The 14,506-nt window shown below is 41.0% G+C and overlaps 1 protein-coding gene across 4 annotated transcripts in view; it reads right to left on the minus strand.

Moving 5' to 3' along the window:
- The window catches only part of LOC102455030 (succinate dehydrogenase [ubiquinone] flavoprotein subunit, mitochondrial), a 42,593-nt gene that overhangs the window by 22,507 nt on the left and 5,580 nt on the right, over positions 1–14,506 (minus strand). For 2 of the 4 annotated variants that reach the window (XM_075921635.1, XM_075921634.1), the window contains exons 2-6: positions 8,085–8,171; positions 7,518–7,679; positions 6,776–6,919; positions 6,366–6,530; positions 1,676–1,824 (exon numbers count right to left, since the gene is read on the minus strand). In XM_075921635.1, the coding sequence (XP_075777750.1) occupies positions 1,676–1,824; positions 6,366–6,530; positions 6,776–6,919; positions 7,518–7,679; positions 8,085–8,171 (707 nt within the window). Of the gene's footprint in view, positions 1–1,675; positions 1,825–6,365; positions 6,531–6,775; positions 6,920–7,517; positions 7,680–8,084; positions 8,196–14,506 lie in introns of all 4 variants that reach the window. The other 2 variants (XM_075921632.1, XM_075921633.1) reach the window with 1 other exon arrangement.

Genomic DNA, 14,506 nt, shown 5'->3' on the forward strand with positions numbered 1-14,506 from the left:
CAACACAGCATTCAGTCAGCCACTGTAATCATTTATCACACAATTAAGATATTCACACATTTAAATTGAATCAACGGTGAACAAAACTGATAGATTATCTGCTATGTAACTTGACCACAGAGAGCATCATCTAGCGCAGGGTTTCCCAAACTATGGGTGGCCTTTACATTTCAAAAGGGTCCCCAGGTGGCTCTTAAGGAACCATTCACACATTTTTTGAATTGCCCTGTGCCACCAAATCTTCCTGAATTGTCAAAATGGGTGCCCATCTGGAAAAGGTTGGGAACTGCTGATCTAGCTCAATTAGTATCTGAGAAATAACTTGAGACCAGCAGGTGGCAGAGCAATAGCACTACCCTTTCTTCACAATTTCTAACCAGAGTTCTTTTCATAAACTGTCAATAGAATCCATAAACTGTCAATAGAATCCACTGGACACGGGTGGAGGGGGCTGGATTGTGACCTAGTGGAGGGAATCGGGGTACAGGAAAGGATGCAGAAATTTGAGTTGTGAGCTAGGGCAGGAGGGGACTGATCTGGGGCAGGGGACTGGGGCGCCAGATCTGGGAGGTAATATGGATATAGGAGGGGGGCAGAGGGTTGGGGAAGGGAGGGATTGGGGTGCCAGAGGTAGGCTCTGTCAGGAGACTTACCAGCCAGCAGCAGTTCCCGAATCATCCTCCCTGCCTGCTCCGCCCCTGCACAGGCTGCAGCCATGTGCTCTGGAGCACCTTGTGCTTCATGGCTGCCCATTATTTAAATGGGCAGCTCCCATTGGCCAGTTTCTGGCTAGAAACCAGTCAATGGCATTGTGCTGGGGGTAGAAGCAACTCCTGAAGCTTAAAGAAAAACTGCCCCACAGCTGCATTTCTGAGCAGTTTGTGTGGGTGAGGCGAGGCAAGCAGGAAGCCTGCCTGGCACTCCTCGCAGCGTTCATGGGCCGGAGCCAGTGGCTTGGCGAAACGGATCCAGCCCATGGGCCATATTCTGCCCAGGCCTGCAGTAGGCCCTACATATATGTTTTCCTGCCATAGCCAGTTTACATCTAGCATTTTAAGTAAAAGAAGAAAGTACAATGTAACTAAAATATTTAAAGATTATCCTTCACTTCACAGACTACATTAACTGCCTCCACAGACTCTAGCTTCATAACTTAAAGCCTTTTAAATTACTCAACCTTAAAATTCAAACTTCAATCAATGCAGTATATTAAAGCATGGAACTAAAACTAATTAGAGTAATTAAATTGCATGTATTCTGTTTTTTTACCCAAAAGATAAAAAGTGATTTAACTAGAGCAGGGTTTCCCAACCTATGGGTCGGGACCCAAATATGGGTCGCCATTACATTTCAAAAGGATCGCCAAGTGTCTCCCCCAGGTAGTTCTGCCCTCCCTACTCACCCCGTTTTTGAATTGCCTTGGGTCACCAAGTCTTCCTGAATTGTCAAAATGGGTCCCCATCTAGAAAAGGTTGGGAACCACTGAACTACAGGCAGTATTATTCTCATTTAACAGATAGGGAAATGAAGAAATATGAAGTAATACGTATTGTGCTAGGTCACAGTGTTCCAATAGCATAATTTGAACTCGAACCCTTGCCTACAACCGTATTTTTCTCCTCTAGCTTCTAGATTATGCTACCTCACATTATAAAACATTTTTCCATTACATTACCCAGTGGCAATAACAGTGTTCTTTGCTCTTAAACGATGTATCGATCCATCTTCTATGCAAAGTGCAATGACCCCACAACATTCACCATTTTCCATCAGGAGATCCAAGGCAAAATACTCAACAAAGTAGCTGGTATCATATCGTAGAGACTAGAAAAGAAAACATTTGTAACAGTTAAGGAATGTGCAAAAGTTAAAGCCACCCCACTTTTTCAATGTCTCATTAAAGGGCTTAGTTAACATAAGAATAAAATCAGACTCCGTTTTCATGGAAACTATTTTCCAGATAAGCCTGTATGCAGAAAGTCTGCGGCTCTTTTAGGATGATTGTATTCTAGAATATAAAAAACTTTTAGATTGAAGAGGTCACATTTAATTACCAAACCATTTAAAGGAATACAGTCTCACATCAAACTTGTCTGAAAATGTTTAACCTATCAACATGAAGTTAGGTGAGAAAAAAAAATACATTTTTCATTCTACTTTGTGTGTTTGACAATACCTAGTATATGGTGAATCTCTCTTTTTAGGTGATCTGTTTCTATCCCATACACTACTAGCATGTTATCCCTCAATTTACCAAGGGGAAACTTCACTTTACACTTCAAGCACTATAAGGGGGTGTTAATGGTGTGTGTTTTAATGGGACTGAGGAATGGACTGGCTTTTGAGATTTTGCATTTCAAATGCCACTTTGAGGATACAGAGTGCCAGCAATAAGTGGATCCCTGGAGCTCCCTTCATTTCTGAAAGAACCAGATAGCAAATTGAAGCAGGTTTCTGATCTCTCTTCACCTTCCCTCACCCACCCCCATACTATTTCTCTGTATTATGGTTCCACATACAGACTTCATTCAAGATTGAGAGGAACAATTAGCTAAGGCTCAGTAAACAATGCATGAAGTACATGGGCTGTTAAATTAGGTCTAGAAGCCATTTACTAGTTCTTAATGGTATGCTGGGTATTTGTTCTTTTTTATGGCCTTGCACAGCAGCGTGGTGGTAGCATTTTTTCATTGTCAGAATCACGCTTACTGTAATTGCCCATTTTTCTTGCTGTGATCGTGGAGGCTAGTTTTACTTGATACTTCCTTGTTGGGGTGTCCTGCCACTCTACTTGACCCATGAAAAGATCAAGATGAACTCTGATTTAAAAAAAAAACAAAAAACCCCACCAACCAACAAATGGTCTGGCAGCAGTTTATAGACTAACAAAATATGTAAATGGTATCATGAGCTTTCGTGGGCAAAGCCCACTTCTTCGGATGACCGGAGTTATGAGTTTGGGATGTGAACACTCGAAATAAATAGGAGCAGGGAAGAGGGGGAGGAGGAATAAGGGAGGGGCTGGGAGACAGATCAGTAAGTATCTGGAGAATGGATACTTAAACATAAGCAGATAAAAATCAAAGTCAGTCCTTCCTGACATAGGAATCGATCTATCAACCGTGATTTTTATCTGCTTAGGTTTAAGTACCCATTCTCCAGATACTTACTGACACACACACACACACACACACACACACACACACACACACACACACACACTCTCCCTCTCCTCCTCCCTCCGAGTGTTCACATCCCAAACACAAAACTCCAGTCATCTGAAGAAGTGGGCTGTGCCCACGAAAGCTCATGATACCATCTACATGTTTTGTTAGTGTATAAAGTGTTACCAGACCATTATTTGTTTTTTTTTTCTGTAACAGACTAACTCGGCTACCCTCTGAAGCTCTCCTTCTGAGTTGCCAGGGTAGGAGAGAGAGTGAGTGCGTGAGTGTGTGAGAGAGCAGCAGTAGGCGAGTGTATCATGACAGCAGCAAAAGGAAGAAACAGTAGCTTTCTCTGGACACAACACCGGTCTACAATTTTTTAGACGCCGTCTGCTTCAGAGATAAAATGTGCTATTTATTATGTTTTTTGATGTGCTGAATTCAAATATGACAATTAAAACAACTGATTGGCTACTGTTTCAAAGATATTTAAGTTTTTACATTTTACGTCTATGTATATTGTGTAGATAGAGTTTTAATCAAATTGTAAACCTAGGTCTTTTCATGTGTTTATGGTTGCTTTACATGATAATATTTCACCTGTCCGGTTTATGTAACACTTTAAAAATCAGAAAACGGGTTATATAAATAAAAATTATGAAACAAAAGGCAAAAAACTACTATGTACATAGTTTAAGCCTATTCAGTGTCTACTCGGAACTTCTTGGATTGTCTCTTGTATTATTAAATGGAGCATCTCTTGTCACTGTCCAGCAATAGTCTGCAAGCACTGATGGGCTCCATTTGCCCTGATAGCGTTTCTCCATTGTTGCCATGTTCTGGTGAAATCGCTCGCCGTGCTCGTCGCGAACTGCTCCGCAGTTCGGTGGGGGAAAAAAAAAATCTAGATGAGTGTGCAAAAAATGTATATTTAGTGACATGTTGCAACCAAGGCTTTTGTATGCATTGAGGAGGTTTTCCACCAACAACCTGCAGTTGTCTGCCTTGTTGTTTCCGAGAAAATTTATTGCCACTAACTGGAAGGCTTTCCATGCCATCTTTTCCTTGCCACGTAGTGCATGGTCAAATGCATCATCTCGAAGAAGTTCACGAATCTGAGGACCAACAAAGACACCTTCCTTTATCTTAGCTTCACTTAACCTTGGAAATTTTCCCCGGAGGTACTTGAAAGCTGCTTGTGTTCTGTCCATGGCCTTGACAAAGTTCTTTATCAGACCCAGCTTGATGTGTAAGGGTGGTAACAAAATCTTCCTTGATTCAACAAGTGGTGGATGCTGAACACTTCTCCTCCCAGGCTCCAATGACTGAGTGGCCAATCTATCTTGATGTAGTGGGACTCTCTTGCATGACTATCCCATTCGCAGAGAAAACAGCAGTACTTTGTGTATCCAGTCTGCAGACCAAGCAAGAGAGCAACAACCTTCAAATCGCCACAAAGCTGCCACTGACATTGGTCATAGTTTATGAACCTCAAAAGTTGTTTCATGTTGTCATAGGTTTACTTCATATGGACTGCATGACCAACTGGAATTGATGGCAAAACATTGCCATTATGCAGCAAAACAGCTTTAAGACTCGTCTTCGATGAATCAATGAACTGTCTCCACTCATTTAGATCGTGAACGATGTTGAGGGCTGCCATCATACCATGGATGTTGTTGCAGGCTACAAGATCACCTTCCATGAAGAAGAATGGGACAAGATCCTTTTGACGGTCACGGAACATGGAAACCCTAACATCACCTGCCAGGAGATTCCACTGCTGTAGTCTGGAACCCAACAGCTCTGCCTTATTCATGAGTAGTTCCAAATCCCTGACAAGGTCATTCAGTTCACCTTGTGTTATGAGGTGGGGTTCAGAGGAGGAGGATGGGAGAAAATGTGGGTCCTGTGACATTGATGGTTCAGGACCAGAAGTTTCATCCTCTTCCTGTCTGACTCAAGTGAGAATGATTCTGGTGCATCAGGAACCAGCAGTCCTTTTCAGTGGGGTACTGGGTGTATAGCTGATGGAATGTTTGGATAATGCACAGTCCACTTTTTCTTCTTTGACACACCTTTCCCAACTGGAGGCACCATGCAGAAGTAACAATTGCTGGTATGATCTGTTGGCTTTCTCCAAATCATTGGCACTGCCAAAAGGTATAGATTTCCCTTTCCTGTACAACCACTGGCAAAGATTTGTTGCACAACTGTTGCAGGATGTGTGGGGCCCACCTCTTGTCCTGATCTCCAATTTTGCAGCCAAAATAAAGGTGATAGGCTCTCTTAACCATAGTGGTTATACTGAGCTTTTGTGATGCAAAAGTCACTTCACCACAAATGTAGCAGAAGTTATCTGCACTGTTCACACAAGTATGAGGCATCTCTGCTCACTTTGGCTAAACAGAAATGTGTCCCTTTGCAAAAATCAAACACTGACAAATAAGATAGCATGAGACTGTATGATTTCTAGAGCTGATATAGGGCAATTTGTTCAGCAGAGTGATGTAAGCTTCGTTATGATTGCATCATCCATGACTTATATGAATTGCATCATGTTATTCCTAGAATGTATGATGCAATACCAGCTTCAGATTGCATCATTCATTGTTTTGCCTAAAAAGCAAGTACTGTCCAAACCCAGTCATAGATTTATTCATAGATCCAGTCAAAGATGTATTTTAGTCATTTCTGGTTTAAATTGAGATCCCTTCCCTTTATAACTCACTTATCCTCCGCCATTCGCAAGTCAAGGGTCGTATATAGTGACCCAATAGCATATCTTGAAAACTAGAGCCAATCAACAATTTTAAGCATCATTTTCGTTCTCAGTGACCCAGAACTAGTAAAGTTTGACTATATTTATTTCAGAAGCATTTTGGCTGTAGAGCAGTGTAATGAGTAGACCTTACTATCTATGCATTTTCCCTAGGAAGACATGCTGGAGAAGCACATTCTTTTCTCAGGCTTCTTCTGTTTGTCATGCTGATATCAGGCAGAGGCATGCCACAGGAAGAAAAAGGGGGCCTGGAATGAAGATTAGGAGTTCTCCTGGATTCCCTGTTGACTCTAAACTCTAGTAAAATAGAGCCCATAAGTAATTGTTAGAATCAATAGCATTGCTTTTTAAACGCCTACAGTTCCCACTAGTTAAACAAAAGTCAAACTTTTCTCCCCCATTTCATAGCCTCTTACCCTGCCATACAAGGTGTGCAACAGTGAGTGTCCTGTCCTGTCCGCGACACAACAACATCGATGAGCCTGTCCCCCTTTCCCAAACTGGAGGCTCTGTCCACCAAAGGCACGTTGATAGATCTTCCCTTCTTCTGTTCTGCTAAATGGCATTCCATAATTTTCCAGCTGGTGAGTACAAACAAAGTATTAGAGATATAGCTGTGGACTTCAACAATAGGCAAGTTACTGTTACGGCTGCTTTGTAACACTAACAAATCTATCATCCACCCTCAAGAAAGGAGCCAAAGAAGGAGTTTCTCTTTATACAAAGTTTGCTATTCCAGTCTAATCTCTGTATCATTAAAACATCCGTGTGGATACTGATTTGTGTTGCAGATCATTGAAATCAATCTCAGTATGAATAGCTTTACCTCTACAACTGCAGCAGGTGCTTCCTCTGTCATGTAATGAATAGCATCCTGATCCCCCAACCAGTCAGATCCTTTCACAGTGTCATAGAAGTGCCATCTCCAGTTATCTTCTTCCATGTTTCCCAAAGCAGCATTGATCCCTCCCTGAAAATGAAATATGTATCTCCCCAAAGTGACACTTAAATCGCATAATCTTAAAAGCCAATCCAGTCCTCAATCCCATTAAAACACACAATATTAAATAGCATTTAGGATAATGGACAAATTATTTTCAAGTTAAATTTATGTCTCATCTCATACAGCATGCAAACCTGAAAAAATTCTAAGCTCAAAAGCATGTCTCCCTCACCAAAAGATTTTAGTTCAATAAGAGATATTACTTAGCCCACATTATCTTTCATTTATACAGTAGAAATTATGATAATCAACTACACAATGGTTAACATCTCATTCCTTTTAGGCTAAAACATTTTGTATAGGAGAATGTTTCATTACAACAATATAGACACTCATGCATACAATGAAGTGGCATGTTAATATATTTTCTGTTTTAAGACACGGAATATGAGTCAAACATATACAATTTCCCTAGACTGTTTTACTTAGATCCTAATATCCATTTTTACTAATGGAAATGGGACTGAAATTCAGACAACTTACGAATCATAATGCTACATACACCAACTCTGATATGAAAATATCAGAACATTTAATGTCAAACTAATTGTATTTAAATTCTTACCTGTGCAGCAACAGTATGGGATCTGGTTGGGAACAGCTTTGTAACACATGCTGTATTAAATCCAGCCTCTGACAAACCAAATGCAGCCCGCAAGCCCGCCCCACCAGCGCCCACAACAACAGCATCAAATTCATGGTCCACTACGGGATATTGTGTAGAAATCTGAGGAGAAAGATTACCGTATTAAGACAGTAAGTCAAACAATTCTCTCTCAAACTGCGTGTCCGTTTAACTACAAAATACACTTATTTTAGTTTATATCATCCAGTATACATGTTAAGTTTCTGGTACTGTGCACATCACTGATTTTACCTGTATCACAAGCTTAATATAGTGAGAATATATCATGTAAGAAGTTTCTAGTCAATGCAGTATTACTAAAGTCAATGCATGCTCCATTTAACAATTCATAGCCCATACTGAAATTTTCTTCCAAACAAAAACAACCTCCCCTCCCCACAAAAAAACCTCTGATAATGCAGGTCTATGCTCTTCTTTCAAATTCCAGAAACATTACAATTATACACTGAGGAAAGACGACCACCTCAAAGATAAACATTAACTTACCGAATCAGAAACTTTAGCAGATGCATTCTTCTTTCCATAGACCGTGAAGTGAAAGTTACGTGCAAGAGTCTGGCAAGCTGCTGGCCACTGTTGAAACATGTTCAAAATTATCTAAAATAAATATTCTACTTTAGAAATGTTTTATGAGCCAGACATTGTGTAATTGGAAATTCAGGGTGTCTAAAACAAATATGCTCTACTTCTGACTAATCTGTTAGAATATGCTGCTAAAAATACTTTTAAGATAATTTTAGGGGAACAGTCCTACTTGTTTCTAAAGACAGGATGTGACAAAAAAAATCTACCCGAGATTTTAAAAATAGACAAGTGTAGGAGATGTCATCAATAATTACAAATCTGCTTTTGTTACAAGGTGAAGCATTTCAGATTTTCAAGCAGTAATGCTCCCTGCTCTCTGTAGCTCTGCTCAGATTTCTGTTGTATCCACCTTCTAGAAGTAGTATTTTTGAGTAACCAAACTCCTGTACATTGTATACAGTCACCAGATCTATCAGGTATTTCCTTTATGGGAAATTCTGCACTTTCCAAATCTGCAAATAATACAAACTTGTGAAGAAGTGCACACAAAGGAAGACAGAACCAATCTACAATGTAAACTGAAGTGATTAGAGTTGCAGGAAGTACAATACACCACAGATTTTGATTGACATTGTAAAATTATTTAAATGGTTGACCTTTAAATAGATGTCATGACGTAACCTTAACCATAGGAGTGCTCCCATGCTACTATAACATGCATCCCATACCAGGAGGTACTGATACTAGAGGTAAGAAACATAAATGAAATATTTATTAAAGAAGATTCAAGGCCATCAAAAGGCATTTAGAAAAAAGATTTTATGGTAATGAACTTTGGAACGCTCCCCTTAGTCATAGCTATACGAAATGGTCTTGTATGACCTTGTCAATAAACTAGGGAACTACAACCTACATGGGGCTACTATAAGGTGGGTGCATAAATAGCTGGATAACCATTCTCAGAGAGTAGTTATTAACCGTTCACAAACAGGCTAGAAGGGCATAATAAGTGGAGTTCTGCAGGAGCCTGTTTTGGAATCAGTTCTATTCAATATCTTCATCAACAACTTAGATCAGGGCTTCAACACAAATCATACCTGTTTGCTCTGTGGGCCACAAACAGTTTGGGTTTACACAGGGCTCAACACGTGGCCCATGGGTGGGATCCTTTGAACGTGGCCTCCATAATGGTCAATATAATAGCCTTCTGTTGATATGTGTTTTAGTAGTTAAATTCCTGGACTCATTAAAAGTGCTGTCAACTGGGTGGAAATGAGGTAAATATTGCATTTTATTAATATCAGCAGAACTAACTTAAATGGGGCATGCGTGTTGTGTAGTCTTGCTTTAATCTTTGTATTCATACCTATTAGAGCGAAAGAACCTATCTGCATATATATTTGCCTGTTCATGCAACCACACTAAAGTTATGGCCCTCAGCATGTGCTGGGAGTATCACTGTGACCCCCGGGGCTTCCAAAGTTGAGTAGATAATGGCATAGAGAGGACACTTATTAGGTTTGCAGACAATATCAAGATGGGAGAGGTTGCAAGTGCTTTGGAGGATAGGGTCAAAATTCAAAATGATCTGGACAAACTAGAGAAATGATCTGAGGTAAATATGATGAAGTTTAATAAGGACAAATACAAAGTACTCCACTCAGGAAGGAACAATCAGTTTCACACATATAGAATGGGAAGTGATTGTCTAGGAAGGAGTACTGCAGAAAGAGACCTAGGGGTCATAGTAGACCACAAGCTAAATATGAGCCAACAGTGTGACACTGTCACAAAAAAAAGCAAACAGGATTCTGGGATACATTAACAGAAGTATTGTGAGCAAGACACGAGAAGTCATTCTTCCACTCTACTCTGTGCTAATTAAGTTTCAGTTGGAGTACTGTGTCCAGCTCTGGGAATCACATTTCAAGAAAGATGTGGAGAAATTGGAGGTCCAGAGAAGAGCAACAAAAGGGATTAAAGATCTAGAAAATGTGACATATGAGGGGAGACTGAAAGAATTGGGTTTGTTTGGTTTAGAAAGGAAAAGGGAAAAAGGAACCAGCCAATTATAGCAGTTTTCAAGTATCTAAAAGGGTGTTACAACAAGGAGGGAAAAATTGTTCTCCTTGACCACTGATAATAGGACAAGAAGCAATGGGTTTAAATTACAGGAAGGGAGGCTTAGGCTGGACATTAGGAAAAACTTCCTGTCAGGATGGTTAAACACTGAAATAAATTGCCTAGGGATGTTATAGAATCTCCATCTCTGGAGATATTTAAGAGAAGGTTAGATAGACATATCAGGGATGATCTAGATCAGGCCTGGGCAAAATACGGCCCACGGGTCGGATCTAGCCCACAGAGGCATTGGGGAGCCCCAAGCAGGCTCCCTTGCTTCCCTGTGCAGAAACGTGGCTGCCAGGTTTCATTTATTTCAAAAGTGGCGGAAATGGGGGAAGCGTCAGAAGCTGCCTTACCCCCAGCCAATGGGAGATGCTTATTTGAATAACAGGCAGTCAAGAAGAACCATGCCCCCTCTCCTCGGCTCAGTTATTCACTGAAGCACATGGCGAGGCAAACAGGCAGGCAGGGAAACGTTTTAAGCTCTGCAACCTTTAGTTCTGCAGCCAGGCAGGCTGGTTGATTTGGCTGCTGGCTAGTAAGTCTCCTAGCCACAGCCCATCTCTGGCACCCCAGTCCCTCCCAGCTCCAGCCCTCTGCCTCCCACTCAACATACTCAAACCCTCTGTCCCCCTCTTGCACCCATGCTCCCTCCCAGATATGGTATCCCATTCCTCTGCCCCAGATCACAATCCCCTTCTATCCTAGGTCCTATCCCAAACCCCACTCCAGTCCCCTGCCCTAGGTGACAACCGCCTCCTTCACCCAAACTCCCTCCCAGGCTCCAGTTTCTCTCCTGCACCCCAATCCCTTACCCCAAGCTCCCTTCTGCACCCAACCTCCATCTCACACCCCTCATCTCTTCCATTAATGCCATGGAACAGCATAGCTCTCGACCACTTTCCAAAGTCAGGGGTGGGCAATGATTTTTGACAGAGGCCCACTCCAAGATCTAGCTGGTGCTTTGTCCTGCCATGAGTACAGGGGACTAGACTTGATGACTTCTCAAGGTCCCTTCCAGTTCTAGTATTCTATTCTATGTTAATGAATTACATAAGAAGTTTCTAGTCCCTTGACTACAAGATTCAATCATTTAGGTGTGGAAGAGTAAAGCAACTAAAATGAGCTTTATTAAACCAGAGAAAAAGAATAACACAAATATCTAGTATCTTGAACAAAGACTGAAACCAACTAGAAGTCAAATCATGTCAGTAACAATTAGGGATGATACATGTTTACAAAAAAAAGTAACTGCTATAAATTTGCCACAGTTACACATTTACACATGGGGGACTGGGTGAGAGCTGATGCTCATGGGGAGCCAGCTTTTAAGCGGGCTCCCGCCTGCTCCCCGCCCCATCCCTGCACTGCCATATCAGAGATAGCAGGAAGGGGCAGGTAGCTCTGTGGGAGCTGGTAATTGTGGGGAGCTGACAAACACCAGCTCCCACCTGCCTCTGATATAGAGGCAGCAAGGGGAAGCTGTGTATAACTGTAAGCATTAACCCATAAGCTCAGGCGCATGGGTTAATCATGTAAAAGGGTACACGGTCACATCCCTAGTAACAACCATGAAAAAGTTTTATAATGTGGACTAGATTCCATTGCAAAACAGGGTGAGATCAAATTCACTGGAAGCTTAAGGAAGAATTTGCATCCTGGTCTCCAACGCAAGAAGAGCTGTTCAATAATTAGTCACTATGCATTTCTCCCATTAATCACTGTCTTTTAGTACAGATGTTAAGCACACAGGACACACTGTAAATTGTTTTCCAGTATTATTGTAGTTGTGTTGGACCCAGAATATGAGACGTATATGGTGGGTGAGAATCTCTTATTGGACCCACTTCAATTACTGAAACAGACAAGCCTTCAAGCCACACAGTGTTCTTCAGGGCTACATCTACACTACAGACCTATGTTGGTATAAATATGTTGCTCAGAGATATGGAGGATACTCTGTATAGATCAGTGGGAAAGCTTCTGTCAACATAAATACCATCTTTCAGGGATGTAGATTAACTATACCACTGAGAGAAGCTCTCACATCTGCAAAGAAGCATCTTCACTGAAGTGTTACAATAGCACGACTGCGTCACTGTAGGTGAAAACAAGCCCTATCTCTGGGAAAGGTACTCGGGCAAATGTATAGTAAAAATGCTGCACTGGCATTAGCACTTTAATGAAGCCATCTCACAATGACAGTTTAATCTCTCCAGACTTCAGATTCTCAAAGCTAACTACAAGGATTCTATATATTTTTTGTTAATCTTTAAGGTGCCACAGGACTACTCATTTTAGAAGTTGCAGACTAACATGGCTACCCGTGAAGTGAAATATAGTGTGGTAGATAGTTAAGCATAAGGAGTTAATTCAATTTTAAATTGTTTCGGGCAGGGGTTTGGAGCAATCAAGTTTTTTAATTGCTCTGCTCCAGCTCCACTCCGGCACCAATAGTGACTGCTCCAGCTCTGCTCCGACTCCACTTAGCCTCAAATTAATTTTTAGCTAAATAAAAAAGTGCATACTGTAATTTTGAAAAGACACTATTTTTATTCAGAGTTTTAAAACAAACTAAATGCCATCAACAATACAAACTAGAATCATTCATAATTCAATCTGTAAACAATTATTGCAGCAATCAAGTCTTCTTTCATAGCCTGCCGCAGATCATTTAAAATTAACTTTAAAGCCGAAAACAGTCGCTCTATACTAGCTTGAGTTGTTGGCATGCTCGAAGCAATTCTACAGGCAGCCTGAATGTGGCGTGGGTAGCTGTGAATGGTTGTCTGTTTTTGAAGCTTTTAGCCTACCAATAGACTCCACTGCCTCACAATCTTCCCAAAAGTTTCTCTCGAATAATGCTTCATTACAATTATGAATCACAGAAACTCACCGGCGTCTTGCTTGTTTGTCCAATTCCTTTTTGAAGTCATCATTTTCTGAAGAATTGGTGCTTGAATTATCTCCATTTCCCTGTGATGGTTGAAGATGTCTCAGGGATGGATGCTCAAACAAGTTAAGAGTGGAGATGGAAGTTTGAGAACAGCCTGCTATTTCTGAAGGATGTGAACTTTCCAAAACCGCAAATTCGATGGTTGACGACTCCTTTTGTTGTGTTTTGTTTTCTTCAGCCTCTTTCGCCAAGTTCAAATGTAGCAATAGATTTTGTTTTTAAAAGTCGTCGAGCAATATCAAGGAGCCCTTCCTTTGCCTTTGGTACTTCCCTTGAAGTAAGAAGAATCCAATACCGTGGGTCAACAAACTCCAGCAAGGAAATGAATATTGTCAAAAAGCTTCTCTTCACGTTTCTGCATGGAGGATAGAATTCCTTCTGCAATTTGTCCCCCATTTATTTGCAAGAATTTTGACAGTTTTCAACATTCCTTCATTAAAACACGCGGTGTTACATTGACAGCTTGAAGATTCACGGTTGTTTGGTTTGGCTTTGCCAAGGGGTCTCACAGGTTTTTCACTTCGTCCCATTCAGCTTTTGTTAACTTGAGTTCTCTTGTTCCAGTAGCAGCCACTTGTGTACAGTAAAACTGAAAAAACGAGAAGCCGATCAATCATCGCAAATGTTGAACCCCAGTGAGTCACAGTATCCAATGATTGAGTTACTCCATGTAGATCAAGCATAACACTTCGAATACTTAGGGTTTGTAGTTTGACAACTTGTCGAATGTTTACCAGAAATTTCTTCTCATGTTTTGTTCACTCTATCACAGATTGCCAACTGAAGAGTGTGAATACCACACCTCATCAGTTGGACTTTCAAGTCACCCTCATGAAGCCATGTTGGAAGTATGAAGCAAGGGTCATTAACCCATTCCACCGCAGCATCCATGTTGAGTTTGATTTCATCCATTCCTTTAGTTCCTTCATCAGGCAAAATAGCTTTCGTTCTGTCCACATTCCTGTTGTCAGAGGTAGAAATGGTTTCATTGTCCTTGCTGAAATTTTTTACAGCATATGTCATGTTTGCTGCATTGTCAACGCAGATGCTCAGCACTTGCATTTCACTTATCCCAAATTTTTCTAAAATAGCTTTTACTTGACTTTTCACATAGGAAGAATTGTGACGCCCTTCAGTGTCGATTATGTCCAAGGTTTTTTCATAGTACTGAGCATTGATTACAAGGAAATTTCTGTTTCCACGGGTTACTGCATCCATTTTCAGGTACACAATTTTTGTTCCAAAGCTTTCTTGAGTTCTTTGCGACCAGATTGAGCTGTGCTGACAACTAAATGACGAACCG

The sequence above is a fragment of the Pelodiscus sinensis genome, chromosome 2 (assembly GCF_049634645.1).
Source record: "Pelodiscus sinensis isolate JC-2024 chromosome 2, ASM4963464v1, whole genome shotgun sequence".
Taxonomy (NCBI): Eukaryota; Metazoa; Chordata; order Testudines; family Trionychidae; genus Pelodiscus; species Pelodiscus sinensis.